This window comes from Galeopterus variegatus, unplaced genomic scaffold (genome assembly GCF_000696425.1).
Source record: "Galeopterus variegatus unplaced genomic scaffold, G_variegatus-3.0.2 Scaffold269, whole genome shotgun sequence".
Taxonomy (NCBI): domain Eukaryota; kingdom Metazoa; phylum Chordata; class Mammalia; order Dermoptera; family Cynocephalidae; genus Galeopterus; species Galeopterus variegatus.
In genome coordinates this window covers 276993-298912 of record NW_007726380.1, presented here as the reverse complement: position 1 = coordinate 298912, position 21920 = coordinate 276993, and the positions used below count along the sequence as shown (strand labels likewise).

General features: G+C 46.0%; 3 protein-coding genes across 5 annotated transcripts in view; 1 reads left to right on the top strand and 2 right to left on the bottom strand.

Annotated features, from left to right (window-relative positions):
* Window positions 1-225: 225 nt before the first annotated feature.
* Window positions 226-4925, bottom strand: YIPF3 (Yip1 domain family, member 3). 2 transcript variants are annotated; one of them, XM_008566779.1, is made up of 9 exons: window positions 4658-4925; window positions 3837-4034; window positions 3557-3663; window positions 1991-2036; window positions 1764-1856; window positions 1468-1599; window positions 1160-1273; window positions 839-962; window positions 226-711 (listed from the first exon to the last, which is right to left on the bottom strand). In XM_008566779.1, exons 1-9 carry the CDS (start codon window positions 4736-4738, stop codon window positions 563-565), a joined length of 1044 nt encoding a protein of 347 aa, XP_008565001.1. In that variant the 5' UTR covers window positions 4739-4925; the 3' UTR covers window positions 226-562. The 2 variants fall into 2 exon arrangements, with proteins under 2 accessions (XP_008565001.1, XP_008565002.1); XM_008566780.1 differs by lacking the exon at window positions 839-962 and having other exon boundaries at window positions 4658-4854.
* A 78-nt stretch (window positions 4926-5003) lies between these two features.
* On the top strand, window positions 5004-9278 carry LOC103585733 (DNA-directed RNA polymerases I and III subunit RPAC1). Of its 2 annotated transcripts, XM_008566777.1 has the most exons (9): window positions 5004-5098; window positions 5225-5296; window positions 7084-7191; window positions 7430-7562; window positions 7845-7964; window positions 8054-8206; window positions 8390-8539; window positions 8658-8774; window positions 8924-9278. In XM_008566777.1, exons 1-9 carry the CDS (start codon window positions 5030-5032, stop codon window positions 9040-9042), a joined length of 1041 nt encoding a protein of 346 aa, XP_008564999.1. In that variant the 5' UTR covers window positions 5004-5029; the 3' UTR covers window positions 9043-9278. The 2 variants fall into 2 exon arrangements, with proteins under 2 accessions (XP_008564999.1, XP_008565000.1); XM_008566778.1 differs by lacking the exon at window positions 8054-8206.
* Window positions 9279-10029: 751 nt separating this feature from the next.
* Window positions 10030-21920, bottom strand: part of XPO5 (exportin 5) — a 73853-nt gene continuing 61962 nt past the window's right edge. The window contains exons 29-32 of the mRNA XM_008566776.1: window positions 12739-12846; window positions 12460-12597; window positions 12121-12285; window positions 10030-11760 (exon numbers count right to left, since the gene is read on the bottom strand). Coding sequence (XP_008564998.1) covers window positions 11623-11760; window positions 12121-12285; window positions 12460-12597; window positions 12739-12846 — 549 coding nt within the window. The 3' untranslated portion in view covers window positions 10030-11622. The remainder of the gene's footprint in view (window positions 11761-12120; window positions 12286-12459; window positions 12598-12738; window positions 12847-21920) is intronic.

Sequence of the window (21920 nt, the reverse complement as noted above, 5' to 3'; positions counted from 1 at the left end):
TATGACTCTTGTGCTTGAGGCCTCCCTGCTGCTCCATGGGTCAGATGTCCCCTGCCCTCAGGGGTAGGTTCCATATTCAATCACTGCCTTCTATGTAGACTGTCCCAACCTCATCCTGTCTGGGTGAGGGTACAAGTAAGGGAACACGTGACATTACCACTGCTGACAGAAGAATAGAAAAGTGTACAGGAATTAGGGTGTCAGGGAAATTACTGGAATGGTAGGTGCAGTTCCAGACTTCAATCAATATTTTAATTAACAAGTCTATATTTAGCAAGACAACATGGGAGAGATAAAAGAGGAAGGAAGGGGTAGGTGGTGAGGGGGCCTCAGTGGAGCTGACCCACTTTCTGCACTGGCTGCAGAGCCTTGCAGTCCTGGCCAGGAGCTGGCCTTGTGCCCTTCAGAAGCCGCTACAGGCATCAAAGAGGTGCTTAAGCAGCTACAGCTCAGTGGCAGCTGCAGACCCCATCAAAGAGTCACATGTCATCAGATCTGTCCTTTAATCTTCCTCCACTCTGCAGCTGGGGGAGAGAGGGCTGGCCAAAGATTTCAGGTAGGGTCAGTGTGACTGAAGGGCCACCGCGACAGCCTTGGCTGTGGTGTTGAGCACAGTGGTGGGAAGCCTAGCAGCAGGGAGCATGGCAGGGATGTCTCTGGGGACTCTCTGCATGGGCGGAACGTTGGGACCCTCCAGTGTGTCCAGGATCCCTGAAAGGAGGAGGATGAAAGGTGAGTGAGAGTTGGCTGGGCCCAGCGCACAGGCCATCTCATTTAGCCCTCTGCCCTAGGCAGCTGTTCTTCTGCTCTCCCTAACCCAGGTCCTCCTGCCACTTACCCTCTACCACCTTGTGGTAGGCAAAATGCAGATAGAGCAGGAAGAGCATGTGCAGGGCAGCCAGGGTGCCACAGAGGAGCAGCCGCTGTGTGGGACCCACAGTCCGTGACACCAACACTGCCACCTAGGGCCATAGGAACACAGCTCAGAGGGCCTGGTTCCAAAGTGATGCATGGGGAGAAGATACCCCCACCCAGGGCAGAATCATCTTTGGGCCGTTCCCTCCCATTTAGAGCCCTTTGTGGGTTGGACAACTCTGGGCTGTCTGCTCCAAATCCCTGGGAGGACGGCCCAACCCTGAAAATCTCTTGCCCAGCTTACCATTCGCAGGGTGGACAGCCCACCCACCAGCAGCCAGAAGAGGTAGAAGAGGGCATGGAGGTGGATGTTATAGGTGATGAACAGGACAATGCAGTGCCCAAAGAGGCCATAGCCCTGGGAAGGAGGATGGTGGAGAGGAAAATCACTCAGGCTGGGCTGGCCTCTGGCCCTTCCTGGGGATCCTGGGAATTAAATGGACCACTGGCTTCCTCCCATTCTAGGCTCTGGGGCCCCAGTACAGACGCAGACCAAGGCTTGGCTACTCTTTTTAAGATTACCCTTGCCCACCACCATGCCTGGCTCCTTACCAGCAGTGCCAGCATCTGAAGCATAGTGATCTGGGCGTTGCACAGGTAGGCAAGGAAGTAAATGAAGGATGAGACACCCAGCCAATAGCCGAAGCAGGTGCCAATGGCTGTGCCCATCAGGGTGCCCTCCCGCTGTGGAGTGAAGGCTCTATTTAGTCCTGGGAGGCCTCTGATCTCAGCCTCACCCAGGGTATCTCCTTCAGGGGCTGCCCCTGCCTCGCTCCAGACATCATCTTCCCCTTGGGCAGCTTTCAACCCAGTTCAGCCACCCTCCCAAAGTTCTCTGTCCTGCTTACAATAATGGTGTCAGATGTCTTCATCCCGTGGAGAAGGATGGCAACCAGCGTGAAGACCAGCATGAGAGGTCCATAGAGTTCACCTGCAATTTTCTGACAATATACCAACTCATTCAGTCTGGAGGGTACAATGGCTCTTGTTTATGCCTTCCCAGGCTTTGCCTGGTGGCCCCACCCTTAGCTCTGGTGCCTCCCCCAGCTCTCCAGACATGCCACTCCCTATTCACCTGGGGAAAGTTGACCATCTTGATAGGGATCATGGATTCCAGAAGCCTGGGAGAGGAGAAGAGAGATGAGATGAGAGCAGTGACAGCACTAGGCTATGAGGTTCTGGAGGGCAAGGCCTGAATCTTATTCATCTCTCCAACTCCATGGAATGGGGGCCTGGCCCACAAGACATGCTGGATGATAGGGGGAGAAAAGGGTGGTAAAGACAGATAGGGAATGAGGAAATCACTTCTTTGCCCTAAAAATAATTCCAGGAAGGACAACCCTCTGAAACTGACCTGACTGAAGCAGCAGCTATAAGGAGATCTCAGAGCCCAGCTGGGCCTTGGGAGAGGGACCGTTTACCTATTTGGCCCGCTCCCCTTAGGCAAACCTCAGCAGAGAGTACCCTGAATTCAGAGCTGTGATGGTGAAGCCCTGGGAAAGGTTTAGAAGGAAAGGTGTTACTGAGGGAACCACTACGCTTCCTGCTTACCATTCCTCCAGGCACTGCTGAGCATTTTCCTGTAAAATATATTTGAAGTGGTATGCAAATTCCACACAGAAGGAATAAAAGTACAAGTCACTTCCCCACTCTCTTAAGTGACTAGCTTCTACTAACAGATTTTATTTCTTCTGGGAAACTTGCCCTGTCCACCCACTAGGCTACTTTTGGCTCAGGTGGCCTTCCCGTGTGCCCTGTCATAGCATGAGTACTGTACATAGCATCTCATAGCATAGCACATGAGTACATAGCATTGTAACTGCACTTGGGGGCAAGGCTACCATCTTTATTCACCACTGAATCAGACACCATTAGTATAGTGCCTGGCACAGAGAAAATGCTTAATAAATACTTGCTGGGTGTCCCTGGTTATCTGGTAAGCATTGATTAAATCAAAGGATAAACAAAGAACTTGGTCTAGATTAAATCCAGTTCTTTTTTTTTTTTTTTTTAAAAAGATGACCGGTAAGGGGATCTCAACCCTTGGCTTGGTGTTGTCAGCACCACACTCAGCCAGTGAGCGAACCGGCCATCCCTATATAGGATCCGAACCCATGGCCTTGGTGTTATCAGCACCGCACTCTACCGAGTGAGCCACGGGCCGGCCCGAAATCCAGTTCTTGAAGTCACTCAAAAACTATGGACTCTGGTTCAGAGACTGTTCTGGTGCTAGGAATAAAAACATAAACAAGACAGAGCCTCATTTTGAGGAGCTGTTGGTTTCTCCAAAGACAGACCCAGGAATAAGAAAGTACAGCGGTGTTGAAGTGCTATTAGAGGAAGGTGCACAGGTCTATGGGAGCACCAAGAGGAACAAAATGGGGATGGGGCTGAGGAATGTGGAACAAAGGAAGTGCCATTTGATTTAGGTTTTGAAGGAAGGTGAGTAGCCTGCTAGATGGAAAAGAGGAGGAAGGCAATAAGTTATTGCCATATTGTGTTCAGTGACAGGTGCAGTGATGAGGGGTAATAGGGCCATTAAAAAGGGGAGCCCATCAGAGCTCAGGGCTTGGTATCTGACTGTAGTTTGGATGAAGGACTAGGTGTTGAGGGAAGTTTCTGTCAGGAGAAGGATCCTCACCTGCTTCGCACCTGGGCAGGCTCCACATCAAAGTAGGGTCTCAGGATGTCGATGTTGGCGTACAAACTGAAGGCCCTGGAGGCTTGTCTCTTCCCTGCCTGCCACATCTGAAGTAAGGAAAATGCGGGTCTTGTGAGAGTCTTGGCTCTAGACCCTGTTGCCTATTTTCTGTTGGACTTCTAATCGGGCAACCTGGGGTGAACATCACCAGCACCAACTCCAGAACATGGGATATGCCTAGGTATACTTTTCCACCTGCCAGCGATCAAATCTTGCTTACCTGATCAGCCACTTGCCGGCTCAGCTGTCCCTTAAAGCCTTTCATGCCCAGGAACTCCCCATCCTCTTCTTCGGCAGCAGCTGCATCAGCGTCTACTTCTTCCTCTCGCAGGCGCTGATGCAGCTCACCCATATCCTCGAAGCTGGAGCCTGAGGTATCATCCATGTTCTCCATGTCAATCACAGCTGAGCCCCCACCCTGTGAAGACAATGGCTCCTTGAATGCAAGACCTTTCTGTTCCATCCATTAAGTCCTCCTCTGCATATCCCAGGGTTTGGGGCTTTGTTCTTCCACTGCTGAGGATATGGCTTCGAATCACTACAGATTATGCCGCTCTCTTCTCCCTCATTTGCTCTCAGGACACTTGATAGCTAGTTTTGGCTTTCTTTTCTAGCCTAGGAAACCCGCTACTTGTCTTTCATTCGTGTCTTTCTCCTAACGTTCCTATTAAAGCCTGAAAGGGCTGGAAAAACGCCCATTTCCTCTGTATTTCCCCAGTCCCAAAGAAGACTATACACACTAAGTTTTTTAGCGAGTGCCTGTGAATCCTGCACACCCCCATACCATGCCTAACCCCGACCGACTTCCTAACTTGTCCCGAAAGCAAGCGCACACTCTTCCTAACGCCTCAGGCGGGCCCACAGACCCGAGGTCCTCCGGCTGGAGTACTAGTCTGGGTTTGTCAGCACTAGTCCCAACGACTTTCGCGTGCACGAAGACCCAAAGGAGAGGAAAAACTGTAGCAAATGGAGATTTCCAGGCCCCGACAGAAAATCCCCACGACAGTTCAGGACGGCCGCCGGGAGCACTGGGGCCATTACCTGGATGTTTTCTTCGAACCCTCCCCATTCCGGGCCAGCTCCGTTTCGGGAGCCGCCAGCCGGCGCTGCCGTAGTTGCCATGTCCCTTGAGGGCTCCCGTCGCTGGAGCCCGCTCGAGCCCCGCGCGCGGAGGAGGAGTGGGCGAAACGTGGGATTGAGGCAGGGAGATGTCCAGGGTCGAGAAGGAGAGGTGGGACCAGCCGGAACGCAAAAAAGAGAAACCCGGATGTTTGGCCAATACTGACTTCCGGAAGCTGGGGACGTGGACGGAGGCGGGCGAAAGTCTCGCGATACCTAAAATTCCCGGAGGCGGTACGTTACTACGGAGACGGAGGAGGGCTATCAAACGCACGCGCCAGTTTGAGGTTGAAGATGGCGGCTGCTCAGGCGGTAGAGGAAATGCGGAGCCGCGTGGTTCTAGGGGAGTTCGGCGTTCGCAATGTAAGCCTTGTGGCCTTGAGCTCAGGAGGAGAAATGAGAGCGGAACAGGGATGGGTTTGGATCGGAGTGGGAACGGGCTTAACCTCGCATCCTCTTCGTGTACAGACTCGTTTCTCTTTGATCTAGGTTCATACCACTGACTTTCCCGGTAACTATTCCAGTTATGATGATGCCTGGGACCAGGACCGCTTCGAGAAGGTGGGTGGGTCCAGAGGTGTCCGGAGAGGATATGAGGGCCAGACCGTGTGATCTGAGCAGCCTGTGCCTCGGAAGCTGCTCTTGTAATAAAGCTCCATTTGTAAAACGTTTATTGAGCAATGTGCTAGGCACTTCGTATACAGGCCAAATTAGAAACGGTTTCTGTCCTGTCAGCGGTTGCTAGCGGTAAGGACGGCGGGGATGGGGTGGGGGGTATCCCCCAGTCACTTAATCTAGAATAGGTAGTGGGGCCAGAGAGGTACATAAGATTTCATGACATCTGGATTTAGGCTTGAACGATGAGTAAAAGTTGAGAACAGCGAAGAGTGAGGGGGATTAAAAAGAGGAGCTGAATTAGGAAGGCACTGGACATTCCCAGAATGTCAAGGCAATTCATTATTGCTGGAATGTCAAGTAGGCCTGCGTGAGTGGTAGGCAACACTGGAGTGCATCTTAGGTACTGTAGGTACCAGGGAGCTTTTGAGGAATTCTTAAGCAGACGTCAGATTTGCAACCTTGATGGCTGGGAGAGAATGAATTTGAGGGGGATCATATATAGGGCAGGCAGATCTGTTAGACTGTGTAGGGGAGCTGAGGTTGAAGGAACCTAATAGGAACTAATAAGACTGTGATGGTGGAAAAAGAGCAAAGTGGGGATTGAGGGTAACTTTGTGATTGCTTTGATAAGGGCTGTGAAGAAGGAGCGTAAGAAGACCCAGCTTGGGGAAACTGCTCTGATGGATGGTGGTGTCATTTACTGATAAAGCGCGATGGGTCTGGGGAAGAATGATAATGCATTCAGTTTCCTGTATTTGGAGAAATCTAGCAGGCTAGTAGACTATACCTTTGAAATGAAATCAGAAGTGAGTTAAAAATTTGGGAGTTAGTACAGTGTTAAGCTAGGGCTTGGGCTCACGGACCCCTCGAGCCCGTTGTACAGACTGGGTCACAAACCCTTCACACACAGGTCTACGAGCTAGGTAATAGGAAAAGGTCCTGGGAGCCCTGGGTTAAAAAAAAAAAATTATTAAGCTTTATTCAGACCTAGGAGCAGCTGTCCTAGTGGCCTCCTGGAGCGTCCTGAGAAGCACCGTGTATCAGAGCCGTTAGTCCTTTATACTTAAGTCCATAATCCAGGACACCTGGGTGCACATATGCAAGTACATTAGACAATAACCAAGGAACACCTGGGTGTACGTGCATATTTACATCAAATGCTTGGCAAGATTCCAAACATCTGAGGGGCTCTATTTTCCTATATTTTCCCAACAGTACAGGTAGTTGCTAAAACCACGAGTGTGGTTGAGGTCACCTGGAAAATAGTGATATTTGGGGGGTGGGTGGAAGATAGTGAATTTAGAAGGAATCATTAGAGAAGAAAGAGAACAAGATTGATGCTCAGAAACCAAGGGAGTTTGAAAAAGGGAGATTTTGTCAATAATGCCGAGTAAAAATAATGCCAGATAATGTCAATAGGAAGATAAGGATTGAGTAGCATTAACTCGACTAAGGAGTATGGAAGTTTCTGTTCTTAAGTAGAATAGCTTCTTTATTTGCTTTATCTGGAAGCCACATTGCATAGGGTTTTCAATGAGTGGAAGATAAAAACTTGTCAAGAAACTAAAGAAAGGATGGGGGAGGAAGAACACCTCATAAGGGACAGTTGGGCAAAGGGAGGTTTTTGGATGAGAGAGGATGGTAATGCATTGAGGGAATTATCCAGGGGGGAGTTGTAGAGAGATCACACAGAGAGCAGGCTTCACTTAATGTTTTTCCTGTCCATCTAGAATTTCCGTGTGGATGTGGTACACATGGATGAAAATTCACTGGAGTTTGACATGGTGGGAATTGATGCAGCCATTGCCAATGCTTTTCGACGAATTCTGTTAGCCGAGGTATCGTCAACACATGATGGCAAGGCTGGAGTTACTTGGGGCGTTTCACTTGTAGAATTGTCTCAAAGTGTCCCTCCCCCTTTTCTTACTGAAATTTTGCTGAGCATTTCTCCTCATCCTTTGTAAACTTTTCATTAAGCATTCTTCTAGGAAGAGGTCTTTTACTATCTCAGGAGGTGGGGGATAGGTGGGGAGTTTTACTGGGTTTTTGCAGATGGGTGATTGTTTCTTTGGGCAGGTGCCAACTATGGCTGTGGAAAAAGTCCTGGTGTACAACAACACATCCATTGTCCAGGATGAGATCCTTGCTCACCGCCTGGGGCTTATTCCCATTCATGCTGACCCCCGTCTTTTTGAATATCGGAACCAAGGTGAGGGTCTAAGAAAATAAAATTTTGACATAAGTGAAACAGCTCTCTCCTGAAGTAGATTCTGGAGTCAGACTGCCTGGTTTCAAATTCTGGATTGATTACTGTGTGATCTTGGGCAAGTTGTCTTTTAGTACATCAGTGTTTTCATCTGTGAGAACCCTTGCCCTTGCCTTCCTATGTTTGTCAAGGATGAAATGAGAAATGTAGGTTAAACATTCAACATAGTGGTGGGTGTGCAAATGCTCACTAGTTCTTTAAGAGCTGCTGCCTTCATTTGTGCAGGAGATGAAGAAGGAACAGAGATAGATACTCTGCAGTTTCGGCTCCAAGTTAGGTGCACTCGGAATCCCCATGCTGCAAAAGATTCCTCTGACCCCAATGAACTCTACGTGAACCACAAAGGTGAGCAGTGGCAGGGTGAGGAAGAGGGCCCACCTGCTGGTGGGTGCTAGTCTTAGGGAGTGAGGTCTTTTGACATATTTTTCCTCCAGTGTACACCAGGCACATGACATGGGTCCCCCTGGGGAACCAGGCTGACCTCTTCGCGGAGGGCACTATCCGACCAGTGCATGATGATATCCTCATTGCTCAGCTGAGGCCTGGCCAGGAGATTGACCTGCTCATGCACTGTGTCAAGGGCATTGGTAAGAACCCTGTGGGCCTGCTCTGGGCAGAGTAGTTTGATTACAGTGGGGTAAGGTATGACCAAGGAACTCAGCTGAGACGTTCCTGACAGGCAGTAAGCCAGCGGATTTGTGCTTTTGCTCTCAGTGGCTTAGGAGTATGAAGAAGGGTTCACCACAGGCCGATTTCCCTTTTCCCTCCAGGCAAAGATCATGCCAAGTTTTCACCAGTGGCGACAGCTAGTTACAGGCTTCTGCCAGACATCACCCTGCTTGAGCCCGTGGAAGGAGAGGCAGCTGAGGAGTTGAGCCGGTGTTTCTCACCTGGAGTTATTGAAGTGCACGAAGTCCAAGGTATGGTATTTAGGATGCTGTTCAGGTCAGGACCTAAAGTATATTTTCTTTGAAAGTGGTAGAGAGAAATAGAAGCTCTGAGCCCCTACCAGACAAGGTATAACATGGTTTTCATTAGGTAAAAAGGTGGCCAGAGTTGCCAATCCCCGGCTGGATACCTTCAGCCGGGAAATCTTCCGGAATGAGAAGCTGAAGAAGGTTGTACGGCTTGCCCGGGTTCGGGATCATTATATCTGTGAGTATGAAAGGGTGAGGCGAGTGGGAGGGTGGGGGCATTACTCTTTGGTGCTTTCAGAGTCCAGATGTGGAATTCAGGAATAACTTGTATCAGGAGCTTTTTAATGGCAAGCCCTGCCTGAGCTAAAGTGTCTCTTTGGTCCCCAGTCTCTGTTGAGTCCACAGGGGTGTTACCACCAGATGTTCTGGTGAGTGAAGCCATCAAAGTACTGATGGGGAAGTGCCGGCGGTTCTTGGACGAACTAGATGCAGTTCAGATGGAGTGAAGTTTGCACTGGCATGTTATTGGGATGGTTGGCCTTGGAAGTTCCTGAGGCAAGCTGAAAGTTTTGGGTTCTGATGTGCCTCTACAGGACTGCTGTACAGAGAGCCCAGTGTGACTAGGGGTCCTGAGTTTTGTGGGACAACTTTTTTCAATCATTTTGTCAAATGTGCCACAGAATGAGACTTTTATGCCTTTGTAAGGCCTTTGATGTAAATAAATTCATGTCCAAACAAATTATTTTTTTTCGGAGACTTCTTGAGTTTTCGTCTAAAAATATGGGGCCTCACCTCAGAACAGATTTGGCATTTAGCAGTTAAGAACACTGAGCTCAGATGTCACTTGCAGGTTAGGGCCACGTCCTTCTAAAGCCTCCTAAGAAATGCTAAATTAAGGTGGTTTCTGGGGCCACAGCCAAACTCTAGGAGCCAGAATGAATGTGCCATTTTGCCACTTTCCTGGATTACAAGGGAGGTTCCTGATAGGAAAAAGGATGGTCAATAGCAGTCCAAATCATGTTGCTATTGACAGCTCCACAAAGAATAGCAGTGATTCCCTATGGATGATCCGTGGGGGTCCAGTCCAGCAGTCACACATGAAAGACACTGTGAGAATGGTATGGGCTGCCTGATCTAGGTGGGTTAGGAATAGAAATCTTGGGCCAGCCCGTTGCTCACTTGGGAGAGTGTGGTGCTGATAACACCCAAGGCCATGGGTTCAGATCCCTAAATAGGGATGGCTGGTTAGCTCACTTGGGAGAGTGTGGTGCTAACAACATCATCAAGGGTTAAGATCCCCTTACCAGTCATCTTTTTAAAAAAAGGAATAGAAATCTTTTTCTAACTGGCATGCTACTTTAGAAAGCTTGACATACAAGGTCCGTCAGTCACAGTTCTGTCTGTCTAGGCCCCTTAGCAGGATGCTCATGAGAAAGTAACTATGGAGTATGTCACCGGTTCTAAGATTGGTTTGAAAAAGGCAGATGGGGCCCTTTCTTTATGAAACAGATTTTTACTAACATGCAGATGTGCTTTAGAGTTAATGTTTCTACAAAAAGGTTTCTATAAACAATAGAAAATTTCTAGCATGAAATCACAGGATGTTAAAAATATTACAACACAATAAATACAATGATACCCTCCACAGCCCCAACCAGACAAAGGAGTAGGCAGCTATCAAGTTTGGAGGGAAACATTCTTTGAGATCATCTTCACAATCGACAGAAACCCAAAGCACCACGCAGGAACAGGGAGCAGGGGCAAGTCTGAGCAGCAGAGATGGCAATATGAGACTCCAAGTCACACTTCCCCTGCTTTGCCTCTTCCCAACCTTACCCTGCCGGTGGCCTCTACCAGCTAAAAGCTGTAGCTTTAGTTCACTCTGGCGCCTCTCGCTGAAACCCTCTCGTCAGTGGATTGAGTGGATGACAATCCTGTCTTTGTACAGAGCACATGGATACACACTCTGGTTTCTGTACTGATTAAGCCTGCCTTATGGCCAGTAATAACCTCAGGGATAGGTCCCATATCCATGACCCCTTTTTACAGAGCCTTCCAGTGACCTCTAGAATGGACTAACACACAGTACAGGTTATGATGGGAAGGCATATTTTGTTTTCTTTTGGAAATGGCCCTTGAGAAAAGTGATCAGGGACCTGAAAGACCATGAGATTTTGAAGGCACCTGGACTGATTCAGTCCTAGGAGCAGACCAGTGGCTTTGCTAGCTGCTTGTCACAGATATAGCCCAGTTGGTTTGCATTATCCTTGGATGACAACAGCGTCATGTGGTACTAGGTAGGGTACTGTGGCTCTTGTGCCTGAGTGAACCCTGAGGCTGGGGAAACCAGATTGAAGGGTTATTCGTGGAAGGGGGTAAGATGAGTGAGCTATAAAGGGGATGTTAGATAGCACTAAAGACTGTCTAGCCATAGTCCCTGGAGGTACTACACTTGATACTGTGCCTAGAGTTTGGCAGTAGCCTGTACCATGGATCCCATCAGGTGACCAGATTTTTGCTCAAAACAAAGATGAGGAAACTGGCCAAGTACAGTTCAGCATGTAGCACCTAACCCAGATATGCCCCTGGGGGTGGGGTGGGGAAGGTTCCCTGCCAGTCCAGCAGCAATGCGGGCTCAGTGTGACTTGCAGTGGTCCAGGAGAAACTCTCCAGCACAAATAGCTGAGGGCTGAGCCCTTGCTGCAAGCCTGGCTATTCGCAGTGCTGGGTATAGCACCCCTCGTTACCATTCTGGACAGATGTGGCTACATGGCGGCAGGAGGGCTAGGGGAGAAGGGCTGCTCTGCTCTAGCTTTTCTTGGAAAAGCTAAAACTCCAAGTAGAATGGGAACTACCTGGGACATCTAGACAGAATGGTATCAACCCTAACTCCCTTTCTTGATAGGTTAGTATAATTACTTCTGGCCTTCCACAGGGCCCACTCTCTCCAGCTCCAGACCTGGATCTCTCTCCAGGCTGACAATGGTGGAAAGTGAGGTGGCAGTGCGAGAGGGGCCTAGAGATTGGCTGCAAAGTGGAAGAAGAGATGACAATAAAGGCCGAGGAAGGATGCCCAAAAGCTTGATTCAGGGTTCAAAGATGGTGGCCAGGCTGCCCCCGTCGTTGTCCAGCACCTCTGTCTCCAGCATTGGCTTTGTTTTTTTGAAAAGTGAGGGAAGATTCTTAATATGAACTTCTTTTCGGAACTGCTCTCCCAAGGGTTTCTGTGGAAAAGAAATGAGGAAGAACTAATGCCAGGCCCTGAATAGTGGGTTAAAAACCATCCTATTATTTTTATTTATTTTATTTAAAAGATGACCAGTAAGGGGATCTTAACCCTTGACTTGGTGTTGTCAGCACCACGCTCACCCAGTGAGCAAACCGGCCATCCCTATATGGGATCCGAACCCGGGGCCTTAGTGTTATCAGCACCACACTCTCCCGAGTGAGCCACAGGCCGGCCCCAAAACCATCCTATTATAATGGTTAATGACTACAGTTGGTTTCTGGTTTGCCTGTACACATGGTCTAAGACCACAAGCCACTTGTAGGGTTGCGAGCACTAATGGAGGTGCATGACCTACCCCGATGCAACCAGCAATGAGACGTTTGAATTGGTCCTTCCGGCGCTTGTCAGCTACTTTCTGCAGGGAGGGGTTCAAAAGCTTGCAGTCAAACTGGTCCAGAGAGTCCTTCTGTATTTCAGGGATTTGCTCCATCACAGCCCTTATCTCCAGGTACCTGGGGCGCTGATAAGTGGGGATAAACTCACTGCCACCTTCCTTACCCTGCCACACCCACCCCTCAGGGGCAGCACTAGCAATTTGGCAGATGCCTAAATTTACTATAAGGCCCAAGAGACTGGGAGCAGGCTGTGAGTGATGAAGTCACAGCCATCCTGTCCCCATGATCTTTCCACTCACCAGCGCTTCATATATCTGGAACGCCAGGTGGACCAAGGAAGCCATGCACCCATCGTGCTGCCCGTGTGTCTGTAAGCCTTTTAGCACACTGGTGAAAAGCCATGTGACGGCCTCTGCGAGCAGTGTCCCTGATAGCACCTGGGGAGACAGCTGTGCTCAGGGCCACAGGGGGCCTCTCTGAAGGCCCCAGCACCACGATTTTTCCAACTGATTCATTCAGTCAATCCACATGACCCAAACCTTCCATGCAGGGCGGGGAGAAGGAGTAAATAACCATACTTGTTTGAGGAGAGGCCAGCAGAGCTGTGTGGTTGTCCTCTGGCAGGACAGAGTATCCTTCCAGGCCAGGGAATTGAAGGCTGTAATTAATAGTGCTGTACAAACATCCTGAACAGGAAAGGATGAAGGATCACAATGGGAAAATAAGCACAATTTTCTCCATTTTTAAACAGCAGAAGTTTTAATAGGTAAGCAGAAAAATGATAAAAGCAGATACTAAAGAGTAGTCAGTTTACTTTCTCTATTTCTATAAATTAGACAGTCAAAAAGAAAAAAAAATCAATATATAAGAGAAAACCTACGTTGTAGGATGGAGACAAAGCTTAGGTCTGGGGTAGGCTAAACACCAAGGATTTGCATTAACATGTTCTTGTGATTTTCCGAGAGCCTTTGCCCATGCCAGCATGGGAGACACTACAGCCCTGAGCCTTTTCCTTTGTTTTCTCTAGGAGCTTTAGGAACCAGGAACTTATAAAAAGGAGTACTACCAAAAAACTCTTTTTTTTTAAAAAAGATGACCGGTAAGGGGATCTTAACCCTTGACTTGGTGTTGTCAGCACCACACCCAGCCAGTGAGCGAACCGGCCATCCCTATATGGGTTCCAACCCCAGGGCCTTGGTGTTATCAGCACCGCACTCTCCCGAGTGAGCCACTGGGCCGGCCCCCAAAAACTCTTTTGATGGTATCATAGAGTATGAGAAGTGGAAGCTGGCTCCCTAGATAGGCAAGAAGAAAAGGTGTCACTTGCCCTATCTACCCACCTCGTGCTTCATCAGACATTTGCCCAGGTCTGTAAGCTCTGCCATGGCTGAGGGGGTTACCTCTGTGGCCATCATCTCTTCATCTGTAAGCAGAGTAGAATATTAAGCTCTACCCTTTCAGAAAGGAGAAGAATATCTTGTTCTGACAGAAGCCCCAAAACCAAAGCAAAATTTAGTATCCTGGGCTGACTGGTGGCTGCAAAGTACTAGGACAGCACCCCATCCCCAGCACCATGAGCTAGCTGTAGAAGCCCATGGCCATGGCTGATCTACAGATGCGTCTAGTTGTACCAGTGAGAAACAAGGGAGCTGCTGGGCAATAACCTAAAAGACTGCAAATGCTGAGGATCTTTTGTCCTTGAACAAATATTTGAGTACTCACTATAACAGGCACTGATTTAATTACTGGAAATACAAAGGAATAGGGCAGAGTCCCCTGATAGGAATTTATATTCTAGTGAGGGAGATAGGTAATAAATGAATACATAAAAAAAAAAAACAATGTCAGGTAGTGATAAGTGCTATAAAGAAAAATAAAGCAGAGGAAGAACAGAGTGGCTGGAGTTGCTATTTTTGATACATTGGTCATGGAAGACCTCTTGGAAGAGGTGACATTTCAGCAGAGACCTGAATGAAGCAAGGGAATAGGCCATGCGTATAGTCAGGAGAAAATCATTCCAGACAGAGGACTCGGCCCTGAGGTGGGAGTATGCTGAATGAACACAGCAAGACGCCCTGCACAGATAATAGCTAGATGCCTCATCCTCACCAGACTACTAGGGAAACAGTTTCTACAGGAACTGAACTGGTTCAGAAGGAACAATATTTAAAGTCCTAAGAGCAGACCTCTGAGGGCCAGGCAACAGGCTCACTTACCATCTCCATCTGCAGAGGGAGCAGTACTGTGGTCAGCACCTTTCTTTGAAACACAGCAAACCGCTAAAGCAAGAAAGCAGGATTACTGGGTGAAGAGAGGGTTATACACTGCCATCAGACAACAGCCACCTCAGGCTGACTGATCCCAAACTGTCTCTGGCCAGGTGAGGGGGGGAGATGGAGTACCAAACAGGACACAAAAATCAGCTTCACAAATAGAAATAAAAGCACTTTAATAACCCTGACCAGACAGTATTCTGGTCCCTCTTCAAGTTTAATTAGCTGGGAGGAAATCACAGAATTCTCTGAGACTAAGTAAGCAGGAGAGGATGCCCGATATATCCCTGGTCTACTTTGAATCTCAAACAAAATGACCAAGTACCACTTCCTTCAACATTTCTGAAAACAGAAAGGACAATCAACAACCTCCATTGTCCAAGAATTAAAAATTTTCCGTTTTGACAAAGCTAGGAAATTATTCCTAACAGTCCAAATTCCTCCTGCTATTTTAGAATATTTCCTCATATTCTGGCCTTGGTGCAATTCAGTTCACAACTCATAAAACGTCTTCAGGTTGACTTAAGACTATCTAGCTTCTAATCTAGTTAATTATTTATTACTAATCTGTCAGTATTGCTGCAAACACGAATCTTTGCACCAATCTGGACTTCAAGAGGTTGGCTGTGTGACCAGCTCTTTTTCCAGGAAAATTTTTCTCTACTACCCATGGTTCCCACAAGCCACTTACTGATTAGGTCCATGACTTCTCGGGTTAACATCCTCACCAGCTGTTCCTCCAGCATCTCTTGAGACTCTGGGTTTTCATCTGCAGCCTCATCTCCACTGCAAAAAACCAGGGGGCAAAGTTCCATGGGAGTGCAAAAAGGGAAGAATAAGGAAAGCAATGACCCTAACCAGACCCTCTGTGCCCATTTTCTTCTCCTGGCTCCCTTTGGATCTGCGTTCTATGCAAATGTTGGGAATTGACAGCAATGATCCATTGAAGGATATTATTACTTGTGATTCTGTCCAGTTGGATAAAGGGTTCAAAATTCTAAGTGGGTAAAGTGAAGGTACCCCCTATAAAGGCTTGATCTCAGAGTCTGCCTACTGGTCACAGCCTGTCCTGAAAAGCCATCTATCACCTAGGCTGAGAATGACTATAACCCACAGCCATTCTAGCCCTGGGACAGCAGAATCCCTACCCCCTTCTTTTCCCCACTCTGAACCTGGCTCGCTACCAGCTCATCCAACAAGGAGAGTGGGTATTCCTTACCACAGCAGGCTCCTCTGGTTGATGACTTGCCATTTCTGGGAAAGCCTCTGGGAAAACACAAAGAAAGTAAGTGCTAGAACTGGGGAGAGGTGTAAATCACATAGTATCTAAGGTCCACTTCATGATGAACATTAGCTAAGGATGATTCTAGGTATCAATGACAGAGCCTCAGTAGACCCCACAAGGTTAAAAACCAGATATGGTTTCTGTGACTTCTCCCACATTCATGATGAGGGCAGCATATCAAACACCTCTTTCTTGGAAAGGATCAACATTTTTAGAATTCCTAGTTCTCTGAACACATCTGTTTCTCCATCCACCTGGTCCCCCAACTTAATTCCAGAGTCAGGGAAACACACTCAGGGGAAGCACTGTCCTGATCACCTCTCCTCAGTTAACAGGAGGTTAGGAGCAGAATCTGTGTCTGAACATGCTTTCATGGGCAATCAAATCAGTTTTGTTCTTCCAGGGCTGCTCAATCCACTGCAGCAACAATAGTGTGCTGGGTGGAAGCTCTGTGCAACCAGCCTGGCAGGGCTAGGAAACAATACTTTCAGAAGCTCCTGACTTGTGAGACTGGCAGTGGCCACCCACCCTTTGCTCTCCTTTCCTGACCTATTTCTTACCATGTGGAGGTAGGTGAAAAGAGGTCCAAGGATGGGAGATACCAGGGTTTCATAGTGCTCTGGGGGACAGAAGAGAACCAGAGGCTTCACGAAGACTCGTGCTGCAGCAGGTTAAGAAGTTTTAGCACGTGAGCACACACCCTGCACCTGTAAGGCAATGGGTTGCACCCCTGGGCAGAGTAAACCCCTAAAGGATTTGCAAGATATGAAGAACATCTTTTTCCCTGTATTAATAGGGAAAAATCTTCAAGCTCTTTTCCTAAAATCTAAAGCTGCATCAATACCCAATTCCATTGTATTTTTAGTTTAACCGTCCTTTCTGCCAGCCTGCACATTATGGGCACTGGCTTGCCCAAAAGTAAGGAGGAAAAAAAAATAGGAAGGACACCCTTATAACAAACTTTTCCACCATTCTCCTTATAACTTTTGAGAAGAAAGACAGTGCTGTGGATCACGTGTCCCCCAAAAGTTCATGTACTGGAATCTTGATCTCCACTGTAACAGTGTTAAGAGGGTGGGAAATACAGTTATGGTATTTGAAAATGGTGGTGGGGTGGGGTGGGGTGGTTTAAGAGGTGATTAGATTGTGAGGGCTATGCCTTTGTGAATGGACTGATCCACTCATGGAGTAATGGGCATAGTTCTGATGACTTTAAAAGCAGAACAACTGAGGAGATTAGTTCTCTCTTGCTTAGCCCATTCTCGCCCTCACAAGATGTGTTCCCTGGACTTTGGAATTCCCAGCCTCTGAAACTATAAGAAATAAATTCTATTTTCTTTATAAATTACTCAGTTTCAGGTATTCTGTTATAAGCAATGTGAACAGACCAATACAGACAGAAACTCACAAAAACTCTAAAAAAGGGTCTAAATGAGAATGAAGTATGAAAGTACTTCTTCAAAAAGGGAGCACCTGACAAGAAACAGGAAAGGGATAAAAGCTTCATCTTTTGTATTTCCAAGAATTGGGAAGGTAAAGATTTACCCCCTAAGGAGAACCTTATAATACCAGAAAGAGCTTTTAAGACCCCCAGATTGTCATGTTTTTCCTGCTATTTACTTCCATCTTCTTGTCTTTAATGAAATTATGACACATTTAAACACTTGATCCCATCTCTCCCTTGCAGCTCTGCCTCCATTTCGTTCCTGTGAACTATTCCTATCTACAATTTTCTGAACTTTTGGATTATCTAGGGGCTTTTGAAAGGATATGAAGCATGGGTCTGAGTCGGTAGTCAGGAATATTATTCAAGTTGACGAAGGCTGAGCTGAGGAGCTGGATAGCAAGGTCCTCCACAGTGTAGAAGTCTTGCTGCATGGAAGGGCCTGCCTTCCCTACGATATGGAAACTGTAAGGGAAAATCACTGACAATGACAAATCCAACATTTGTTACTACCAGCCTTACCTTGACTACCCCAAGAATTTCATTTCTAGTCTACAATAAGATTTTTCAGCTAGAAAAGCAATTGTGTTTACTCCATAAGAGAACTTTAGCTTTGAAAACGTGGACTTAATCTTTTATCGAAAGTGAAAATATGTCCCCCCCTCCCCTTGTTGGTAGCTGAGATCAACAGGAGCCTTGATTACTATGCAATGTATGGAGGATCTCGTTAGCTTGGCTGATGACAGCACTAGGTTAGTTAGGCCAAAGCCTGAATGTGGTATGCACAAGAGCCAGTTACCCATCCCCCATCCCAAAACCAGGACCTAAAGACAAAATCATGGACAGCTGCCTCCCACTGTCTTATGAGGAGCAGGCTTTGAGCAGTGAGGGGTCTAAGCAAACACATCTCCACCACTCAACTACTGGGTCTCACCATTTCATGCACTAGAAACAGACAAGTTGGGCATGAAACATCAAGTCATGGCTAGGACTGTGAGGCTCATATGACAATTATAAAAAAGCAGACATAGGAAAGAAGGCTATTCATTTTGATTTGACACTAAAATCATTAGTTTCCTGTCAAATTCTTGCCTCACCTTACCTGTACACTAGAATTCTAGATCAAAAGTCCAACCCATGGCCATTCCTATACAGTACATACCGAGGAAGAGAATATGGAGCAGCAGCATTGGTTCCTTACCAGCTTTCATAGAGGGTGCAGAAGAAATGCTGCATTCTTTCCAAGACTGTTTTGTAGACGGGAGAGTCATTGAGTTCCAAGAGAGGCTGAGGTAATCCTACAGAGAAAGATGGGTCAGGAACATAATGCTCCACTGCTGAGAGTTTCAACTAGTCAATACCCTGTAGCAGGCAGATGTAGTCATGTGTGTGTGCGTGTGCGCGCATGTGCGTGTGTGCTGTAACTGCAAAGCAGTTGGCCATGTATTCTACCAGTTGGAAGTGCTAAGGGCTTTTCTAAAGGTGATTTGTTACACTCTCCCAGTAGGGAAAGGTGAAAGCTATTTAAATACCCAGGACTTCAGATTGGACCTGGGTACTCCAAATTTTACCTGGGTTTTTCCAGATGGGACTTATACCAGAACACACAGTGACAACTCAAAAGTATCTCTCCATAAAGCCCTGAGGAGGCCAGGAACCTCTTTTCCAAGGAAAATCTTACACAAAAGCCCAAGATAGGCACTGTAAGGGAAAATCACTGACAATGACATGTCACTGTATAGCAGATCAAAATGAAACCCACTTACCTTAGTATAACAACTGCCTTAAAAGATCTACACTTTTAAACATAATCAGGCAGTTTTATATTTAAAGTCTTACTTACAGAAGCTACCTTGACTAGGTAACAACTGGGAAACACGGTTTAGAATCTATTCCTTTAAAAATTTTCATTTTTTAGGGCTGGCCGTTTAGCTCAGTTGGTTAGAGCCAGTGTTGATAACACCAAGGTCAAGGGTTTGGATCCCCCTACCAGCCAGCCGCTCCTCCCTCCCCTCAAAAAGAAATTCTTATGGCTGGCTGGTTCACTCAATTGGTGAGAGTGCAATACCAAGGTCACAGGTTTGGATCCCCATACTGGCCAGCCGCCAAAAAAAATAAAAATAAAAAAAAAATCATTTTATATATATGTGAAAGGCAGGGAAGTATTTTAATATCCTTCAGGTTAAAAGTGATGGTTTATTTATAACCTAATGGTTTTAATACCTACCACTACCTGCTAGCTAAATTGAAGGAGAGGTTAACAGGGAGAAAAAAAGAAACTGCTTCTGAAGATCTTATCTGTATGTTCAGATAATGAAGTAAATACATTTGTTCCTGTACAGCCTGTAGGAACCACACAAATCATTTCTGAATAGGGTACTCAAGGTAGGACCAGATAAAGAAGAAGAGGCACAAGGCACACTGAAGCTGCTTGAGGAACCCATTAGTGTTAAGGTAACTTAGGGGGGAAAAAAGGTTAGATTTCTTACCTAATATAGCAGATTTTTCCGCTTCAAGCATATCCAGAGCCTTGGTGAAAGGCTCTGCCATTTTGGCTAGCATTTCTGGTGCGTATAAAGTATTGTGGGTTCTGAAAGAAACAAAAATGCTAAGTGAACTTTTCCTAGTCTGTTGTAGAAGGAAAGAGTATGTTTCACTTCGTAATTCAGTGGTACTACACTCTTCATGGACAGATCTTCCCATCAACACTACTCCCAGCAGCGAAAAGAAAAGAAGGTTTAAACATCCAAATGTTCCCTGGAGAAGGGAACAGACTTGAAGTTATAAGTATAGACACATAGTATACAACACCTATGACAAATCAACACGAGAAGCAAATCCTAAGACAGCCGGACAACATAAGAGCCCAAAGCTAGAGATACTGCCTTGGCACACCAGGGGTTTTCTGACTACCAGTGATATAGAATGAAATGTCAGTGACACCTGTAGACTCACAGATAGAAACACAGTAGGTGGTAATATGCCCCACTTTTAAATGTTTTATCTCCATACCAAGAGCATGGACCATGTTATGGCTGTTTCAGCCTCCTGGAGGAACACAATTCCCAACAAACACACCTGTTCCCCACCAAAATGACTTACCCTAGCAGTTACTGGTTTTGTCTGACTAAGAAGCAAAGACTGATCTACCTATCGTCCACTGCACTCCTTCCTGCTCACAGCAATGGCCCCACTGAGCAATGGATAACCAGAGTGAGTGTATATCTACCTATGTTTGTTTGGTGGCTGGCACAGGGATCTGAACCCTTGACCTTGGTGTTATAACATCTATATAATTATAAAATGTGAAACATACAGAAAATGACAAATATAACAAATTCCAGCAAGGCTCAATATTTAAGATGCATACTGAACCTTTTAGATCATGTTTAAACCTCCAGGGTTAGTTAATTTTGTGCCTTATTTAAGAAGTCACTTACTTACTACGTGTAAATATGGTCTCATACTTAACTCATCTGAAATTTATTTTTGGGTTTTAATTCATCTGAAATTTATTTCTGAGTTTGAATTCATCTGAAATTTATTTCTGTGTACGGTACCAGGTAGGAATCTAATTGCTTTTTTTCCCCCACAGAAAGCCAACTGTCCCTGCACCATGCATTGCATAGCTTATTTTTTTCTGACTTGTATTATTTCTGTCATATATCAATGTGTCATACATTCTTAGGAAACTTTCTAGTCACTTTTATTATTGTACTGAATCCATCATCACCTATGAAGGATTTCTGCTAAAAAACTGAACTGGTATCACATTAGTTTTCTAGACCAGGGGTCATACAGTAAATTAAGCTTGGACAGCTACATGGTCTATTTCCCTAACTACTCAACTCACCATTAATGTGCAATAACAGCCACAGACAATAAGTAAATGAATGTACGTGTGTGTTCCAATAAAAATTTATTTACAAAATATGTGGAGGACTGGATTTGGCCCTCAGGCTGCAGATTGCCAACTCCTCCTCTAGGCCTAATTACATATTATTATTAAGAAATATAAAGGAAAGCAGCCTACATCAAACAATACTACAGAAACGCAATCAGCAAAACCCAACCAGGGGAAACCTATAAATACAAATCCAGTTTTTTCAACAAATAAACAGAAAAGGGGGCAGGAAACTTATAAATGTAGAGACTTAAGAGATGTCTCAATCAAATATTATGTATAAGCCTTGTTTGGATCTTGCTCAAACTAAAACAGTTTAGGAATATTTGATGATATTAAGGAATTACTGTTAATATTTTAAGATACAGCAATCGAAATGTGGTTATATTAAAAGACATTGCAAGATCCATACTGCTAGCTTTTTATTTGGAATTTTTACATCTGTCTTTATAAGTAATTCAAGCCTATAATTTTCCTCTTTAGTACTGTCAATATCTGGTTTTGATGGCAAAATAAATGTCTCATAAAATGAGTTGTAGAGCACTCTATTTTTCTATTCTCTGGAACTGTTTGTCTAAGACATAAATTATCTGATACTTAAAGGTCTGGTAGAATTCACATGTAAAATCATCTAGGCCTGCAGGTTTTTTGCTCTAATATAACTACTGGTATAATTAATGTCAAGTTTAAATCTTTTTTTTTCCTTTAAATTTTTATTTTGTCAATATACAATGTGGTTGATTATTATGGCCCATCGCCGAAACTTCCCTCCCTCCTCCCTCTCCCTCCTCCCACCCAACAATGTCCTTTCCGTTTGCCTGTTGTAACAACTTCAAAGGATTGTAGTTGTTATA

Coding starts and splice junctions, on each gene's coding strand:
- YIPF3 (XM_008566779.1), bottom strand. CDS start 4,738: ATGGCAACTACGGCAGCGCCGGCTGGCGGCTCCCGAAACGGAGCTGGC. Junction 1,857..1,990: donor AGATGGTCAACTTTCCCCAG/GTGAATAGGGAG, acceptor GTATATTGTCAG/AAAATTGCAGGTGAACTCTA. Junction 1,600..1,763: donor AGACATCTGACACCATTATT/GTAAGCAGGACA, acceptor TTCACTCCACAG/CGGGAGGGCACCCTGATGGG.
- LOC103585733 (XM_008566777.1), top strand. CDS start 5,030: ATGGCGGCTGCTCAGGCGGTAGAGGAAATGCGGAGCCGCGTGGTTCTA. Junction 5,099..5,224: donor GGGAGTTCGGCGTTCGCAAT/GTAAGCCTTGTG, acceptor TCTTTGATCTAG/GTTCATACCACTGACTTTCC. Junction 7,965..8,053: donor ACTCTACGTGAACCACAAAG/GTGAGCAGTGGC, acceptor TTTTTCCTCCAG/TGTACACCAGGCACATGACA.